The sequence below is a fragment of the Loxodonta africana genome, chromosome X (assembly GCF_030014295.1).
Source record: "Loxodonta africana isolate mLoxAfr1 chromosome X, mLoxAfr1.hap2, whole genome shotgun sequence".
Taxonomy (NCBI): domain Eukaryota; kingdom Metazoa; phylum Chordata; class Mammalia; order Proboscidea; family Elephantidae; genus Loxodonta; species Loxodonta africana.
This window is the reverse complement of record NC_087369.1, coordinates 71,864,948-71,881,509: the sequence shown is the minus strand read 5'-3', so window position 1 is coordinate 71,881,509 and position 16,562 is coordinate 71,864,948. Positions and strand designations below refer to the sequence as shown.

General features: G+C 40.8%; 1 protein-coding gene across 1 annotated transcript in view; it reads right to left on the bottom strand.

Moving 5' to 3' along the window:
* Positions 1 to 16,562, bottom strand: part of MTMR8 (myotubularin related protein 8) — a 154,255-nt gene that overhangs the window by 126,326 nt on the left and 11,367 nt on the right. Inside the window, 1 exon segment of the mRNA XM_064278442.1 lies at positions 1,545 to 1,677. Coding sequence (XP_064134512.1) covers positions 1,545 to 1,677 — 133 coding nt within the window.

Sequence of the window (16,562 nt, the reverse complement as noted above, 5' to 3'; positions counted from 1 at the left end):
TATCTTTGTTTACTGGGTGCTCTATCTTCTGCTAGGAGCTCCACAAAGCTGCTTTCCCGTGCTTCCTGTCTGCTGATCTCCAATAGGAGTCCAAGATGGTGAATCCATGCTGCATTAGCTAATAGGGGACCTCCACATGTATCTTTCCTTGCTCTGTCAGTTTCTTATTCCAGTCGGTGCTTCGCTGAATTCTTTATCTCTTCATTTGACACTTTGGGTTCCAGTAGTGACGTCTGTCTCTTTTTTACTTAGTTTTTTGGATCTTTGCTGTGGAGGGGTGGCGTGGTGCTTCTATGGCACCGTTGGCTGGAAGTCAGATCCCTGTTTTGTAAATGAGGAAGCTGAAGTACAGGAAGGTTAAGCCATTAGTTGGAGACCACACAATAAGTCAGGGAAAGGACTAGGGAGAACCTACAGTATCGCCCAGATTGGGACTCTGCTTTCTTGAGCTGTAGAACCCACCTTCAAGCCCTCAGAAGTCTCTCAAGAAGAGAGCAGGAAGACTGAGTCAGCAACCACAAGAAAACACTCAAATCAACTCTGATTAGATAATATATTTGATCCCTAACCTAGTCCCACCCACCCCTCCTAACTCTGTAGGCCCTTAACATCTGTCCCTATTCCCACACCCCTACCTGTTACCTGTAGACCTGTGCTGTCTCAACAGGTTGAAAAAAAGTTACCAATTAATTTTTATGCACTTTGCACTGGTTATCCAGCAGAGGGCAATCTTCTGCCTCACAAAATTGTAAAAAAATCCCTTTATTCTGGGGCAAAAAAGAAAGTAGGAAGAGGGAAATTAATAGTCTAGGAGGGATCAGGTTGAGGAGACACGGTATGATAAGTGTGGTGTAAAGGAGGGGTCCTGGAAGACTACAGCAGTACAAAAGGAAGAAAAGAGAGGAGGAACAGGGACCTCATTAAACAAGGCAGGTTTTCACTATCTCTTCCTGGACTTGGCATACCACAGCAGGGAATCCTGGGTAGTGTTTTAGAAGAAATGTTAAACTCGAGAGTCCTATAAGGCCCCAATCCCACCTTGCCCCTATGGTAACCTCAATAATTTTTCAGTGATGGCAGATGATCAAAGTTGTCTGATATGAGCTTTATTCCTTTGAGGTCTAAATTCAACTTCTTTTTTAGCACAGTAATAAAATCAGACTGATTCCTTATAGCAGATTAAATGAGGTGATTTCTTACCTCAAAGGTGATGAAATGAATCCCCAACTTATTTATACTTATTCTGGTCTACCTACCCCTGAACACCAGCCTATTCTAAAGAGAGTAAGGATTTCCACAGCAACGTAAACCAGATGGACTTCACTGAGTTATGAAACTGAACATCTTAGTCACTCTGCCAGATCAATACTGTTATAATTCAGTACGATGTAAACTAGCTTCATACTATAGATAACTACATTATCACTTATCGGCTCTACTCACTCTGTTGCTTTTATATCCTGCTTAAAATCAAGCATGCATTTTTGCTTACATAGGAATGCAAAGCTATGGCCTCTGGCCTAGCCAGAGTGAAATTCTTGTACCTTCCAAGATTTTCTGCAGGCTGCTGTGCATCACATGGATGCTTTCAATGCCCATAATCCTGAAGTGAATGTTGGCATAGTTGTCTTCATCTTCATAGTCCTTCCCAGCTGCTCGGTTGGCTGTGGCATTCAACTGCAATTGTTAAGGACATAATAAAGCAGATAAGCTAGATGATGAAAGAAGGAGTTTGTCAATCTCAATGCTTCATTTTAAATAGTTTTAAACCTTAACTGTTTAAAAGGATATTAAATCAGACAGGAAAAATTCTAGAATGGAGAAAATTTCACTGGTTTTTAGATCAGGTACATGAATAGAGTAATATAGGGAGAGAGAAGGAAATCTACTGGATTTTTTGTTTTTCTTCTGCTTTATTACTAAAATCCTGCTTAAGAGATGAAGGATATGGCAGCTATGAGGATATCTGATCCCTATCAATGGCCCATGAAGAATTGAAATAAAGAGCTTCCCATCACAAACAAGTGTTTTTTCTCAGGAAAATCCCTTTCCTGAAAGCCTTTATACTGAAAAACATGCAAAAGTTAAAAATATTTACAACTGAGAGGCTCTAGATAGAAGCCTAAGAACAGATACTTAATTTTAAATATCTATTTTAGCAAAATGTCTAAAATGTGACTACATGAGATAAATGACTTTCACTCACTGATAAAATTGAACAGCTGTTTTAACACTATATTCAGCTTGTTTTAATCTGAGTATCTCTAGGTCATATGAAGAATGCTGGGTGGGGAGGGAGTAAATGAGACTTGCCTAGAGGGGATATTAACACACTAACTAAAAAGCTGCCAAGATACTGTCTCTGATGAAGACTATCTTACAAATTAAATGGCTTTCAGTTGTCTAGGCCTGTATTCTCATCTTCCAATATTGTATATTTCAAAAGGCAGGAAGAGCATGTATATGAAAAGAGTGTCATTTTTGTATTAATGGAAAGGAATACAAAAACCTCAAAGCACAGACTACTCATGTTAATGCATGCAGACAAAGAAGTCAATGTGCTCAACATATTCTGTTAAGAAGGCAAGCCAATTGTTAAAGAGGGATATGTGACTGCAATTTTAATCTCTTATCACACTGACAGTATCACTGAGCTTTCATTAAACTAATGACAAACATCAAAGCAACACCTGCAGAAGTGCAAGCGACGGCCACCTAGTAGCAAGGGACTCTGCTATGACTGATGCTTCAGCAAACAAAATAATAATTACAGCAGACTCTGCCTAGGCCTAGGTAGCACTAGAAAGGTCAGCTAATACAGAGAGCTAGCTATAGCATCCCGGTGTACGCTCTTTGGGAATATGTCCGGCAGGTGGGGAAAAAAAATATTTATTGAGCCCCTAGCATGTGCCAGGCACTGTCCTAGATCCTTTACTTACAATATCTCATTTAATTCTCACTATAACCAGAATCGACTCAATGGCAATGGGTTGGGTTGGGTATAGCCCCTCAAGGCTAGTGCTAGTAGTATTTCTTACTACCACAAGAAAAGAGGCTCAGAAAGGTGAACCAATTTGCCCAGGATCATACAGATAAAGGTTGAAGGCAGGATTTGATTCCAGGCTTTTCTTCTCTTAGGAACACAAATATCTCACAACAATGTAGTTTCTACTAAAAGTGTAGATCCAGCCATTCAGAAAAAGGGGGATTGCCATATATTTTTAGGCCTGCCCTAATTTGATCAAATTTGAAAGAGGAAAATGTTCTAATAATCTGTTAAAAGGCACTTTCTGATCTTTGGTTTGAACAAAAGGCAGCAACCGTTCAGTTTTTCAAAAGTTGCTGTGTTTATATTTATCATTTTAAGATAATTTAATCTTGATGAAAGATACAGACTTGGTTAAACTCTTTCTAACCCAAGACTGTTAGAGGCAGTTATGGTTGAAGTAATACTAAAAGCTTCTCAGAAGCTGAAGGACGGTGTCTGAGCAGAAAGGGAAATTTGTTTCTGTCTTGAACCTAGTCAGTCCTAGGTAGCTTTGGAGAACGGTTAATGAGAGATTCCGAAAATGGGACAGACAGCTGTATAAAGCCACTGTCTGGTTTCACAGCTATCCAATTGCTTAACTGTGAAAACCACCATCTGGTTTAGGCTCAGCACTAAATCATTGACTTAGCAATCTCTAGTTAGCAAGTAAACCTCTGAGTAAGAGAAGTGAACTGAGACACTTGACTAAAGTAAAATGGCTACTTGAGAGTTTAGGGCCCTATCTTGCCTTTATATATATATGTATATGTCTAAAACTAGGTTTTTTTAAATATGTAAATATATGTATATATGTAAATACATATAGTTTCACAGGAACTCTCATGACCCTTCCTGAAACAATGTCTGAGGAAGAAAATCTTGATGCTGATTCTTATCTAGCCTCCTAGATAACTATTGAAGAAAAAAATTTCACTTGGGCAAGCTGTTTCTAAGAGAGAAATGTCCTGTAACCTTACCCCTCCTAGCCCCACTTGCAGTAACCTGACTTGTATTAACCTAAGTTTGCAATGTCCCATCAAAATAGTACAGCTCAAGTCCTTTATTCTCACCCTTTGAAAGGCCTCCACAGCTTCACCATTTTGGAAGCTTTCCCCCGTCAGGATTTTGTTGAACCTACAACAAATCTCTTTGCTTTATCTAACAGAGTAAGCATTTATTACTCTTAGACATATACTGGTGACCAGTGAAAGGACTGAAGGAGAATCTGTCTCTCTAACTTCCAAGAAGCCAGGATTCTGGGTAATGGTAGTGAGCTGGGACATTTTCGGGCCCTCCATCTCCACGGTGGATTTGGGACTGCAGCAAGGTAAATCCCTCTTGGGTCTGAGTCTTCCACTCTTTTTGCATAGAAGATACCTCCTGAGATTTATTGTAGGATTTGTTGTCTATATGTCTGTCTCCTTTTCGTTCACAAGTGAATTTCAATATACTGATCCAGATGTCATTCAGGATTGTGACTTGATCATTACCTAGGAATCTCACAGTCTTGTGAACATTTGGTTCACTCTGGGAAACTGAAAGTAACAATCGAGTCTGGATTTTGCTGTGCGTACATTTGTACTGTCTGTTTGATGGTTTGGAAAAATTGTAGCTACTTTTGACTCGTTTTCTGCTTGCACTTGCAATAGTTTTTACAACTAGGCCTGTTGTGACTAGTTTGTTTGTCTGTTTGTAAATCATTTAAAGTTGGTTAAATCCTTGTTAAAGCTTAAACTCCCTTATTTATACCAGCTAGTCTGTATAATTAACAGGAAAAAGGAGGGGCTGCTTCTGTGTTACCAAGCAACCGAACTCAGAACTCACCATGCTGCTTGCATTTACGATAATAACTCAGAATTCTATAAGCTTTAACCAGGAAACTAAACAAACTGCTTCTAAAAAAGACTTAAAATATCCTTAAATAAATGAGCCCAGAGAGGCGGGACCAAGATGGCTGACGAGGTAGAAGCTTCCACTTATCCCTCTTGCAACAAAAAAGACTTGAAAAAACAAGTGAATCGATTACATACAGGACAATCTATGAACCCTGACCATCAAACACAGAACTAAGGAGTTGACCTGAGTGACAGGGGAGTGAAAAGCCATGCACTGAAGCAGCGACCACTTCTGGAACCAGTGTGCCAAGCCGCAGCCTTGAGCCCTCACGGTTCCCTGGTGCCATAGTAGTAAAGCTGATTGTGGCTTATTGAGACGGGGCAAGCACAGATGGCAGGCCTAACTCCTGGGACCAACCTCAGGGGGGAGTCAGCCAGTGCACGCAGGCTGCATACTGATATGGCTGACAGGCAAACAAAAAACCACGGAGAAGCAGTGGCTGTTTCTGGAGCCTGGAGCGCAGCGTCCCGGACAGGAAACATTGGCGCTGGGCTTTGGACTAAGCATGGAGGAGCTGACTGAGGCTTCCTGAGATGGCACAAGCACAGGACACAGCCCTAATGCTCTGGGGCAGTCTCAGCGGGGATCCAGCCAGGGCACACAAGCTACACGCCCCTCTCGAATCTCAGAAAAAAAGTCCTTAACAAACAAGATAAGTAACTTTGTCTATCTTGCCACACTGCTCTCTCCTATCTATCTGATCCCTACTGTCCCTGCCCCAGCCAGCTTCATTAACATTGGAATTCCCTGGGCCAGTGAAGTGCACTGCCCTTTTTTTTTCTTCTTTCTTTTCTAACTCATTCTCCTGGCCTGAGAAAAGCAGCATTTAACAATCAAAGGAAAAGTCCTTCCCTGACTTCCCTAAACTGGAATAACAATACAGAACCAACTCCATCCAGGCATGAGAGACCCACAGTGTTTGGCTTTCATCCCTACAGGGAACCAGGTGGCTATTATAATGCAAACCCAATTCTGATACAGATCTGACTGTAATTGTTTTGGCTAAGCAGTGGAAAGGCAAATTTTGGAGGTCAGATACCTCTCTACCTATTAAACAGAGCCCTCACTGATCCACGCCAGGGAACTGAGGGCTGAGACTCCACCCACACCACCCAGCCACCTGCTAAAGGGGTCTGAGGATAGCGACACCTACCAATCTATAGAGGTACAAGCATTGGGTGCCCAAGGTACAGCTGCAGAGCCCACCCACCACTGCACTCTAGAGAACAGAGCCATCCTACCTAACTGACATTTGGGGGAAGGCTATCAGCATCCTGCCCTCGTCAGAGTGTGACCCCCTGCCGATACAAGAAACTGGTGCATACAACCATCACCACTACTCCTCTAAGTTAATAGGTGAGAGCCTACACCACACGCTAGGTGAACCATTATCAGGACACCTGGGCTGATTCTATTCAAGAATAGTGAATGGACTCATAGGCTCATATATGTTGTAACAGCTCAGACCAGCTAGTAACAGGTCATAAGCAATTCAAAAGCTATAGCAATCAAGATAGCGCAATCTAGTAGTCCATCTCGGTGTATTGTAACAAAACAAAACAAGAAGATAAGACTCGGTGAACAAATATAAAACATTACAATATCTTCTAGATGGCTAGAAGACAGCAGTCAATATCAAATCACATAAGGAAGCAGACCATGATTGCTTCTACAAACCCCCAAATCAAAGAATCAAAATCATTCCCAGATGTAGATACATTCCTGGAATTGCCAGATGCAGAATAGAAAAAAAACTAAAATGCAGAATGCTTCAAGACATCAGGGATGACCTCAGAAATGAAATAAGGCAATCTACAGAAACAGCTGAGGGACACACAGATAAAGCAGTTAAAGAAATCAAAAAGATTATTCAAGAACATAGTGAAAAATTTAATAAACTGCAAGAATCCATAGAAAGACAGCATTCAGAAATTCAAAAGATTAACAATAAAATTACAGAATTAGACAACTCAATAGGAAGAGGAGCAGAATGGAGGAACTGGAATGCAGGGGGGGAGATGGAGGATAAGGCCAATGATACCAATATATTTGAAGAAAAATCAGATAGAAGAATTAAAAAAAAAATGAAGAAACCCTAAGAATCATGTGGGACTCTATCAAGAAGAATAACTTGCGTATGATTGGAGTTCCAGAACAGGGAGGGATAACAGGAAATACAGAGAGAATAGTTGAAGATCTGTTGGCAGAAAACTTCCCTGGCATCGTGAGAGATGAAAGGATATCTATCCAAGATGCTCACTGAACCCCACAGAAGATAGATCCCAAAAGAAAATCACCAAGACATATTATCATCAAACTTACCAAAGATAAAGAGAAAATTTTAGAAGCAGCCAAGGATAAATGAAAAGTCACCTACAAAGACTAATCAATAAGAATAAATTCGGGCTACTTGGCAGAAACCATGCAGGCAAGAAGGCAATGGGATGACATATACAGCACTGAAAGAGAAAACCTGCCAGCCAAGAATCATATATCCAGCAAAATTCTCTCTCAAATATGAACATGAAAATAAGAATTTACAGATAAACACAAGCCTAGAGAATCTGCAAAAACCAAACCAAAACTACAAGAATTACTAAAGAAAATTCTTTGGTCAGAAAATCAATAATATCAGATGCCAACACAACCCAAGGTCACAGAACAGAACTTCCTGATATCAACTCAGATAGGGAAATCACCAAAACAAACTAAGATAAAATTTTTTAAAATTGCTCAAAACAGGGAATCATTGATGTCATTATGTAAAAGATTACAAAAATCAAAAAAGAGGGACTAAATACAGGAGGCATAGATCTTCCATATGGAGATGAAACCAAGGCGATACAGGGCGATACAAGTTAGGTTTCAACTTAGTCAAATAGGGGTAAATATTAAGGTAACCACAAAGAGGTCTAACAATTCCATACTTCAAAATAAAAACCAAGATAAACATAACGACTCAGCGAAAATCAATTCAAGTACTGTGAAAAGGAGGAACACACAATCTACAAAGAAACACTTCTCAGCACAAAAAAGTAAGTGGAAAAATGAAATTGTCAACAACACACAAAAAAAGGCATCAAAATGACAGCACTAAACCTATACAAAGTATCTATAATTACGCTGAATTTAAATGGACTAAATGCACCAATAAAGAGACAGAGAGTCGCAGACTGGATTAAAAAACATGATCCGTCTATATGCTGCCTACAAAAGACACACCTTACACTTAGAGACGCAAATGAACTAAAACTCAAAGGATAGAAAAAAATATATCAAGCAAACAACAATCAAAAAAGAGCAGAAGTGGCAATATTAATTTCTGACGAAATAGACTTCAAAGTTAAATCCACCATAAAGGATAAAGAAGGACACTACATAATGATTAAAGGGACAATTTTCCAGGAGGATATAACCATATTAAATATTTATGCACCCAATGATAGGGCTGCAAGATTCATAAAACAAAGTTTAACAAAATTGAAAAGTGAGATAGACACCCCCACAATTATAGCAGGAGACTTCAACACACCACTTTTGGTGAAAGATAGGACATCCAGTAAGAAGCTCAAAAGAGACACGGATGATCTAATTGCTATAATCAACCAACTTGACCTCATAGGTATATACAGAACCAGCCAACAGCTGCAAAGTATACTCTCTTTTCTAGCTTACATGGAACATTCTCTAGAATAGGTCACATATTACGTCATAAAACAAGCCTCTGAAGAATCCAAAACATCAAAGTATTACAAAGCATCTTCTCATGTCATAAGGCCATAAAAGTAGAAATCAATAACAGAAAAACCAGGGAAAAGAAATCAAATATTTGGAAACTGAACAATACCCTGCTCAAAAAAGACTGGGTTATAGAAGACATTAAGGAGGGAATAAAAAAATTCATAGAATTCAACAAGACTGAAAACACTTCCTATCAAAACCTTTGGGACACAGCAAAAGCAGGGCTCACAGGTCAATTTATATCAATAAATCCACAAATACATAAAGAAAAAAGGGCCAAAATCAAAGAACTTTCCCTACAACTTGAACAAATAGAAAGAGAGCAACAAAAGAAACCATCAGGCACCAGAAGAAAACAAATAATAAAAATTAGAGCAGAATTAAATGAATTAGAGAACAGAAAAACAATTAAAAGAGTTAACAAGGCCAAAAGCTGGCTCTTTGAAAAAAAAATTAAAATTGATAAACCATTGGCCAAACTGACTAAAGAAATGCAGGAAAAGAAACAAAGCTCAGAGGTCAATTTATATCAATAAATGCACACATACAAAAAGAAGAAAGGGCCAAAATCAAAGAATTTACCTTATAACTTGAACAAATAAAAAGAGAGCAACAAACGATACCCTCAGGGACCAGGAGAAAGCAAATAATAAAAAGTAGAGCAGAATCAAATGAAACAGGAAACAGAAAAACAATGGAAAGAGTTAAGAAAGACCAAAAGCTGGTTCTTCAAAAAGATTAACAAAATTGACAAGCCACTGGCCTGACTGAGAAAAGAAAAACAGAAGACGAAGCAAATAACCCAAATAAGAAATGAGATGGGTGACATCACAACAGACCCAACTGAAATTAAAAGAATCATAACAGAATGCTATGAAAAATTGTACTCTCACAAATTTGAAAACCTAGAGAAATGAACAAATTACTAGAGACACTACCTACTTGAACTAACACAGAGGCAGAACAACTAAATAAATCCATAACAAAAGAAGTGATTGAAAAGTAATTAAAAAAAAAAACTCCCAACAAAGAAAAGCCCTGGCCCTGACAGCTTCACTGGAGAATTCCACCAAACTTTCAGAGAACAGTTAACATCATACTACTAAAGGTATTTCAGAGCATAGAAAAGGAAGGAATACTCCCAAACTCATTCTGTGAAGCCAGCATTTCCCTGATACCAAAACCAGGTAAAGATACCACAAAAAAAGAACATCATAGACTTATATGCCTCATGAACTTAGAAGCAAAAAACCTCAACAAAATTCTAGCCAATAAAATTCAACAACATATCAAAAACATAATTCCCTATGACCAAGTAGGATTCATATCAGGTATGCAGGGAAGGTTCAACATTAGAAAAACAATGTAATCGATCACATAAATAAAACAAAAGACAAGAACCTCATGATCTTATCATTTTATGCAGAAAAGGCATTTGACAAAGTCCAACATCCATTCATGATAAAAACTTCCAGCAAAATAGGAATAGATGGAAAATTCCTCAACATTATAAATGGCATTTACACAAAGCCAACAGCCAACATTGTCCTAAACAGAGACAGACTGAAAGCATTCCCCTTGAGAATGGGAACCAGACAAGGATGCCATTTATCACTACCCTTATTCAACACTATGCTGGAGGTCCTAGCCAGAGCAATTAGCCAGAGCAATTAGGCTAGATAAAGAAATAAACATACATAAATCAGTTGGATTCCTCTACACCAACAATGAGAACCTCGAAGAGGAAATCACCAAACCAATACCATTTACAATAGCCCCTAAGAAGATAAAATACTTAGGAATAAATCTAACCAGAGACGTAGAAGACATATACAAAGAAAACTATAAGAACCTACTGCAAGAAACCAAGAGACCTACCTAAGTGGAAAAAACACACCTTGCCCATGGATAGGAAGACTCAACGTTGTGAAACTGTCTATTCTACCCAAAGTGATCTATAGATACAATGCAATCCTGATCCAAATACCAGTGGAATTTTTTAATGAGATGGAGAAACAATTCACCAACTTCATATGGAAGGGAAAGAGGCCCTGGATAAGTAAAGCATTACTGAAAAAGAAGAACAAAGCAGGAGGCCTCACAGTACCTGATTTTAGAACCTATTATACCACCACAGTAGTCATAACAGCCTGGTACTGGTACAACAACAGATACATAGACCAGTGGAAAAGAATTGAGAATCCAGACATAAATTCATCAGATGGTATTTGACAAAGGCCCAAAGACTCTTAAATGCGGAAAAGACAGTTTCTTTAACAAATGGTGCTGGCATAACTGGATATCCACCTGCAAAAAAATGAAACAAGACCCATACCTCACACCATGCACAAAAGCTAAATCAAAATGGATCAAAGATCTAAATATAAAATCTAAAATGATAAAAATCATAGAAGAAAAAATAGGGACAACGCTAAGATCCCTAATGGCATAAACAGTATACAAAACATTACTAACAATATACAAACTCCAGATGAGAAACTAGGTAACTGGAAGCTCCTAAAAGTCAAACGCGTACGCTCATCCAAAGACTTCACGAAAAAAGTAAAAAGATTACCTACAGATTGGGAGAAAGTTTTTAGCTATGACATTTCTGATCAGCATATGTTTTCTAAAATCTAAATGATAGTGCAAAAACTCAACAAGAAAAAGACAAATAACCCAATTAAAAAATGGGCAAAGGGACACTTCCAGCCAACATGACTCCACAGACAGAGCACCACGCCATCCCTCCACAGCAAAGACTCAACTAATAAAACAGAGACAGCATCATTCCTGGAATCTGAAATGGCAAATGAAGAAATAGAGAACTCAACCAAGCACAGAATGTAATAAGAAACTGCCAGAGAAGAGAGAGCAAGTAGAGATATGTAAGAAGGGCCCCATCAGCTAACGCAGCATGGATCTGCCATCTTGGACTCCTTTTGGGGATCCGCAGACACGGAGCACAAGAAAGCAGTTTCGCGAACTCCCAGCAGGAGACAGAGCACCTGGTAATCAGGGATACAAGCTTTCCCACCGCCCATTCTCTCCCTGCTGCTCTACCTCCGAGCTTCCCAGCTGGCTGTGGTGGCTCGGCCAGCTGGGAAGTGCAGCCTCTGTACCGCTTGGATTCACCCCACCCCCATCGGAGATCAGCAGACAGTTATTATGGGATAGCACTTCACGAAGTCCCCAGCAGGAGACAGAACAGAACACCGGGTAAGGAGCGATATACGCTTTCCTAGCCATCCCCCTTCTTACCCCCACCTCAGCCTCCTCTGTTTCCCACCAGTCACAGTCTGTTGGCTGGGAGGCAACTGCTTTGTCCTCAAGCTGCTTGGATTTGCCATGCCCACACTGGCTGGGCCCCTGAGCTGGTGTTGGTTCTTTCCGCTCTTTTGGTTTCTTCTGTACCTCCTACCACCTCCCACTCCTTTCTCTGGAACACCTGGCTCCATGAGATATCTTTGCTTCTTCCTGAAAGGCTATGAAACCATGCTCAACTGGGAAACCACTCCCCCTACGCTGGTGGGATCCCTGGTGCTCTTCTCCCCCTTGTTGTGCATTGATCTGTGTTATTTTGTTTGTTTGTTTTTTCTGTTCGCAGCTTGTGAGCCCCTCCTAGCCATGCTGCACTGCATGGCTTAGGAGCCTCTCCCCCAGTCTGCACAGCCACAAAGGTGGGATCCCTGGGGGTATTTCTTTTTTTTCCTCCCTTCCCTCCTTCCTTCCTTTTTTCCCTCTTTTGTCTCTTTTTTCCCTTTCCATCTGTCTTTATTTCTCAGTTCTCATCTCTCTACACTTATCTTCTTTTCCTGTCTTCTGAATACCTGCTTCTGGGTGACGTCTATACCCCCTCTAGCCAGGCTATACTGTACAGCCTGGGAGCCACTTCCCTGGTTTTAGCAGCCCCACCAGTGGGACTCTGGGACTCCTGGGGGCTTTTCTCCTCCACATTTTTATCTAATTATCTTTTTCTTTCTTTCTCCCCCCCCTTTTTTTTCTTTTTGCTTTTCTCCATTTCTCAATTTCTCATCACTGCACTCGAAAGGGAAGCTTCCTTAGTGCTCTCTCTCTCTCTTTTTCTCTTTCTTTGCTTGTTTGTATTTGGCCCCTATTTTTCTCTTCTCTCTCTCCTTTTTCCCACACCCCTATTAGCTCCACACATAACAACCTCCCCCCCCCTTTCCTGCTTACCTGCACTGTGCACTGAACATCACACCTCTGATCTGCACAAGACTGGCCTACTGCAACCTGCCCAGCACTTATTCCTGGCCAGCCCTGTTAGCCCTAGTACATGCCACAAACAACCTATCCCAGCCCATTCACTTCAGCTGGACCTGCTCTACTGCACCATAGCTGAATGAATGGCCTGCCCATTGGAAAAGGAGATGAAAAGTGTCGTGATGAGAGACGAGCAAACAACAAAGAATGCGCAGCCCACCTGCTCAGACATAACCAAATAAAACAAAAGAGCAGGACAAAACAAACAAATCTACAATCAAGAAATGAAGAAAATAACCACAGAATGTCCTGGAGGCAGCAGACAATATCAAAACATTTAGAAAAACAGGACAGGATGGTTCTGGTAGGCCACCAAAATAAAACACCGGATGACTTTTCAGTAGAAGAAAATGCAATAGAACTATCAGACATGGAATTCAAATCTCTAATACTCAGAGCAATCCAAGAGTTGAAGCAAAAAGCAGACAAAAGTGAGGAAAAAATAGACAAATTTTTTGGAAAAGGAAGACAAATTTGTGGAAAATACAAAGAAATGGAACAATTCAGGAAAGTAATACAGGAACAAAATGGTGAAATAAACTCAAAACTAGAAATCATACAAAAACAACAATTAGAAATCCAAAAGATAACAAGATTTCAGAAATGGACAGTGTCATAGAAAGGCTGAGGAGGAGGTTTGAAATAAAGGAAGACAGAATCAGTGAAATTGAAGACAAGCACTTGGATACAACTCTGAGAAAAAATCAGAAAAAAGAATGAAGAAAAATGAAGAAACCCCAAGAATTATGTGGGATACAATCAAATGCAAAAATTTGCACGTGATCAGAGTTCCAGAACAGGGAGAAAAAACAGAAAACAGAGAGAATCATTGAAGAATTGCTGACAGAAAACTTCCCTAATACCGTGAATGATGGAAAGCTGACCATCCAAGAAGCTCAATGAACCCCATATATGATAGACCCCAAAAGAAAATGTCCAAGGCATATCATAATCAAACTGGCTAAAGCCAAAGCCAAAGAAAAACTCCTGCGAGTAGCTCGAGAAAAACAAAAAGTCACATACAGAGGAGAAACAATAAGAATAAGCTCTGATTATGCGGCAGAAACCATGCAGGCAAGAAGGCAATGGGATGACATATAAAAAACCTGGAAAGAAAAAGATTGCCAACCAAGAATAATATATTCTGCAAAACTTTCATTCAAATATGGTATGAAATTAGGACATTGCCAGATAAACAGAAATTAAGGATATATGTAAAAAACAATCCAAACTTACCAGAATTCCTAAAGGGAGTCCTTCGTTCTGAAAACAAATAACATCAGACCACAGCCTGAATCTAGGATGCAAGATTGTACCAGCCAGATAACAACCTAGGAAATGAACACTCAAGGAGTATCCAAAACCAAAACTATTGCAACAGAGAACCAGAGAGTTTAATCTGTAAATGACAACAACATCAGAAAAATAAAAGAGGGAATAAACGGTACAGGTACAGAACTCTCTAATGGAGAGGAAGGCAAGGCAATACCAATAAAAGAATGGTTCAAACCTAGGAAGATAAGGGTAAATTTCAAGGTAAGACAAAGAATGGTAACAAACCTACTCATCAAAAAAAGAAGAAAAAACATAAATTCTCAATAAAAACAAAATCTACAAAAACAAAAGAAATCCATGAACAAAAGGAACTCAGCACAGGGCATTATGCTGAGTGAAATAAGTCAATCACAAAACAACAAGTATTGTCTGACACCACTACTGTAAAAACTAATAAAAAGGTTTACATACAAAAAGAAACAATATTTGATGGTTATGAGGGAGTGAAGGAATAGGGATGGAAAAACACTTAATAAACATAAGATAAGTTGCAACTTTGGTGAAGGGTAAGACAGTACACAGTACTGGGGAAGCCAGTGCATCCTGTACAAGGCAAGTCCATGGTAGCTCCACAGACAGAGCAAACTCCCTAAGGGACTGAATTGTTGGGCTGAGGGCTGTGGGGACCATGGTCTCTGGGAACATCTAGTTCAACTGGCGTAAGAGTTTATAAAGAAAATGTTCCACATTCTACTTTGGTGAGTAGCATCTGGGGCCTTTAAAGCCTGTGAGCAGCCATCTAGGATACTCCACTGGTCTCACCCCTTCCGGAGCAAGAAAGAATGAAGGAAACTAAAGACACAAGGGAAAGAATGGTCCAAAGGAACTAATGGACCACATCTACCATGGCCTCCACCAGACTGAGTCCAGTACAACGAGATGGTGCCCAGCTGCCAACACTCACTGCTCTGAAAGGGATCATAACAGAGGGTCCCGGACACAGCTGGAGAAAAATGTAGAACAAAATTCTAACTCAAAAAGAAAAACCAGACTTGATGGCCTGACAGAGACTGGAGAAACCCTGAGAGTATGGCCCCAGACACCCTTTCAGCTCACTAATGAGGCCACTCCTGAGGTTCACCCTTCAGCCAAAGACTGAGTAGGTCCATGGAACAAAACAAGACTAAAGGGGTACACCAGCCCTGGGGCAGGGACTGGAATGCAGGAGGGAACAAGAAAGTTGATAAAAGGGAACCCAGGGTTGAGAAGGGAGAGTGTTGACATGTTGTGGGATTTGTTAACCGATGTCATACAACAATATATGTCCTAATTGATGAGAAACTAGTTTGTTTTGTAAACCTTCATCTAAAGTTCAATGAAAAAGAAGAAAAAATGGGCAAAGGATATGAACAGGTACTTTACCAAAGAAGACATTCAGGCTGCTAACAGATACATGAGGAACTGGTCATGATCATTAGCTGTGAGAGAAAAGTAAATCAAAACTAGAGTGAACATGATACTGCAAAAACTCAACTGCAAAAAGACAAATAAGAGGTGGGGCCAAGATGGCTGACTAGGTAGAAGATACCTCGGGTCCCTCTTGCAACAAAGACTCGGAAAAACAAGTGAATCGATCACATACATGACAATCTACGAACCCTGACCATCAAACACAGATCTAAAGAGTTGACCTGAGTGACAGGGAGTGAAAAGCCACACACTGAAGCAGCGACTACTTCTGGAACCAGCGTCCGGCTCCACAGCCTTGAGCCCTTGCAGTTCCCGGGTACTGAGTGGCGGGGATGATTGCGGCTTCCTGAAGTGGGGCAGGAACAGGACACAGCCCTAACCACTAGCCCCCTGGGGTAACCTCCATAGAGACTCAGCCAGCAAAAGCAGACTGCACACTGACGTGGCTAACGAGAGAACGAACAACCACGGGGAAGAAGCAACGGTTTTTGGGGCCTGGAGCCAGCGTCCCAGTCAGAAAACCTTCGCGCCGGGCTTTGGACTGGGCACAGGGGAGCTGAGCACGGCTTCCTGAAACGGAGCAAACACGGGACGCAGCCCTAGCCCCCTGAAGTGACCTCGGGGGAAGCCCAACCAGTGCATGCAGGCAGCGCAACGACGCAACTGACAGGAGGAGAGATCACCGGGAGGCAGCGACTGGTTTTGGAGCCGGGAGTGCAGTGTCCAGCAGAGGAACATTGGCGCTGGGCTTTGGACTGGGAGCAGAGGAGCTGACCACGGGTTCTGAGACAGCACAAGCACTGGACACGGGCCTGACCCTCAGAAGCAATCTCAACCTAGACAGCACACACAGGCGGCACGCCCCTCG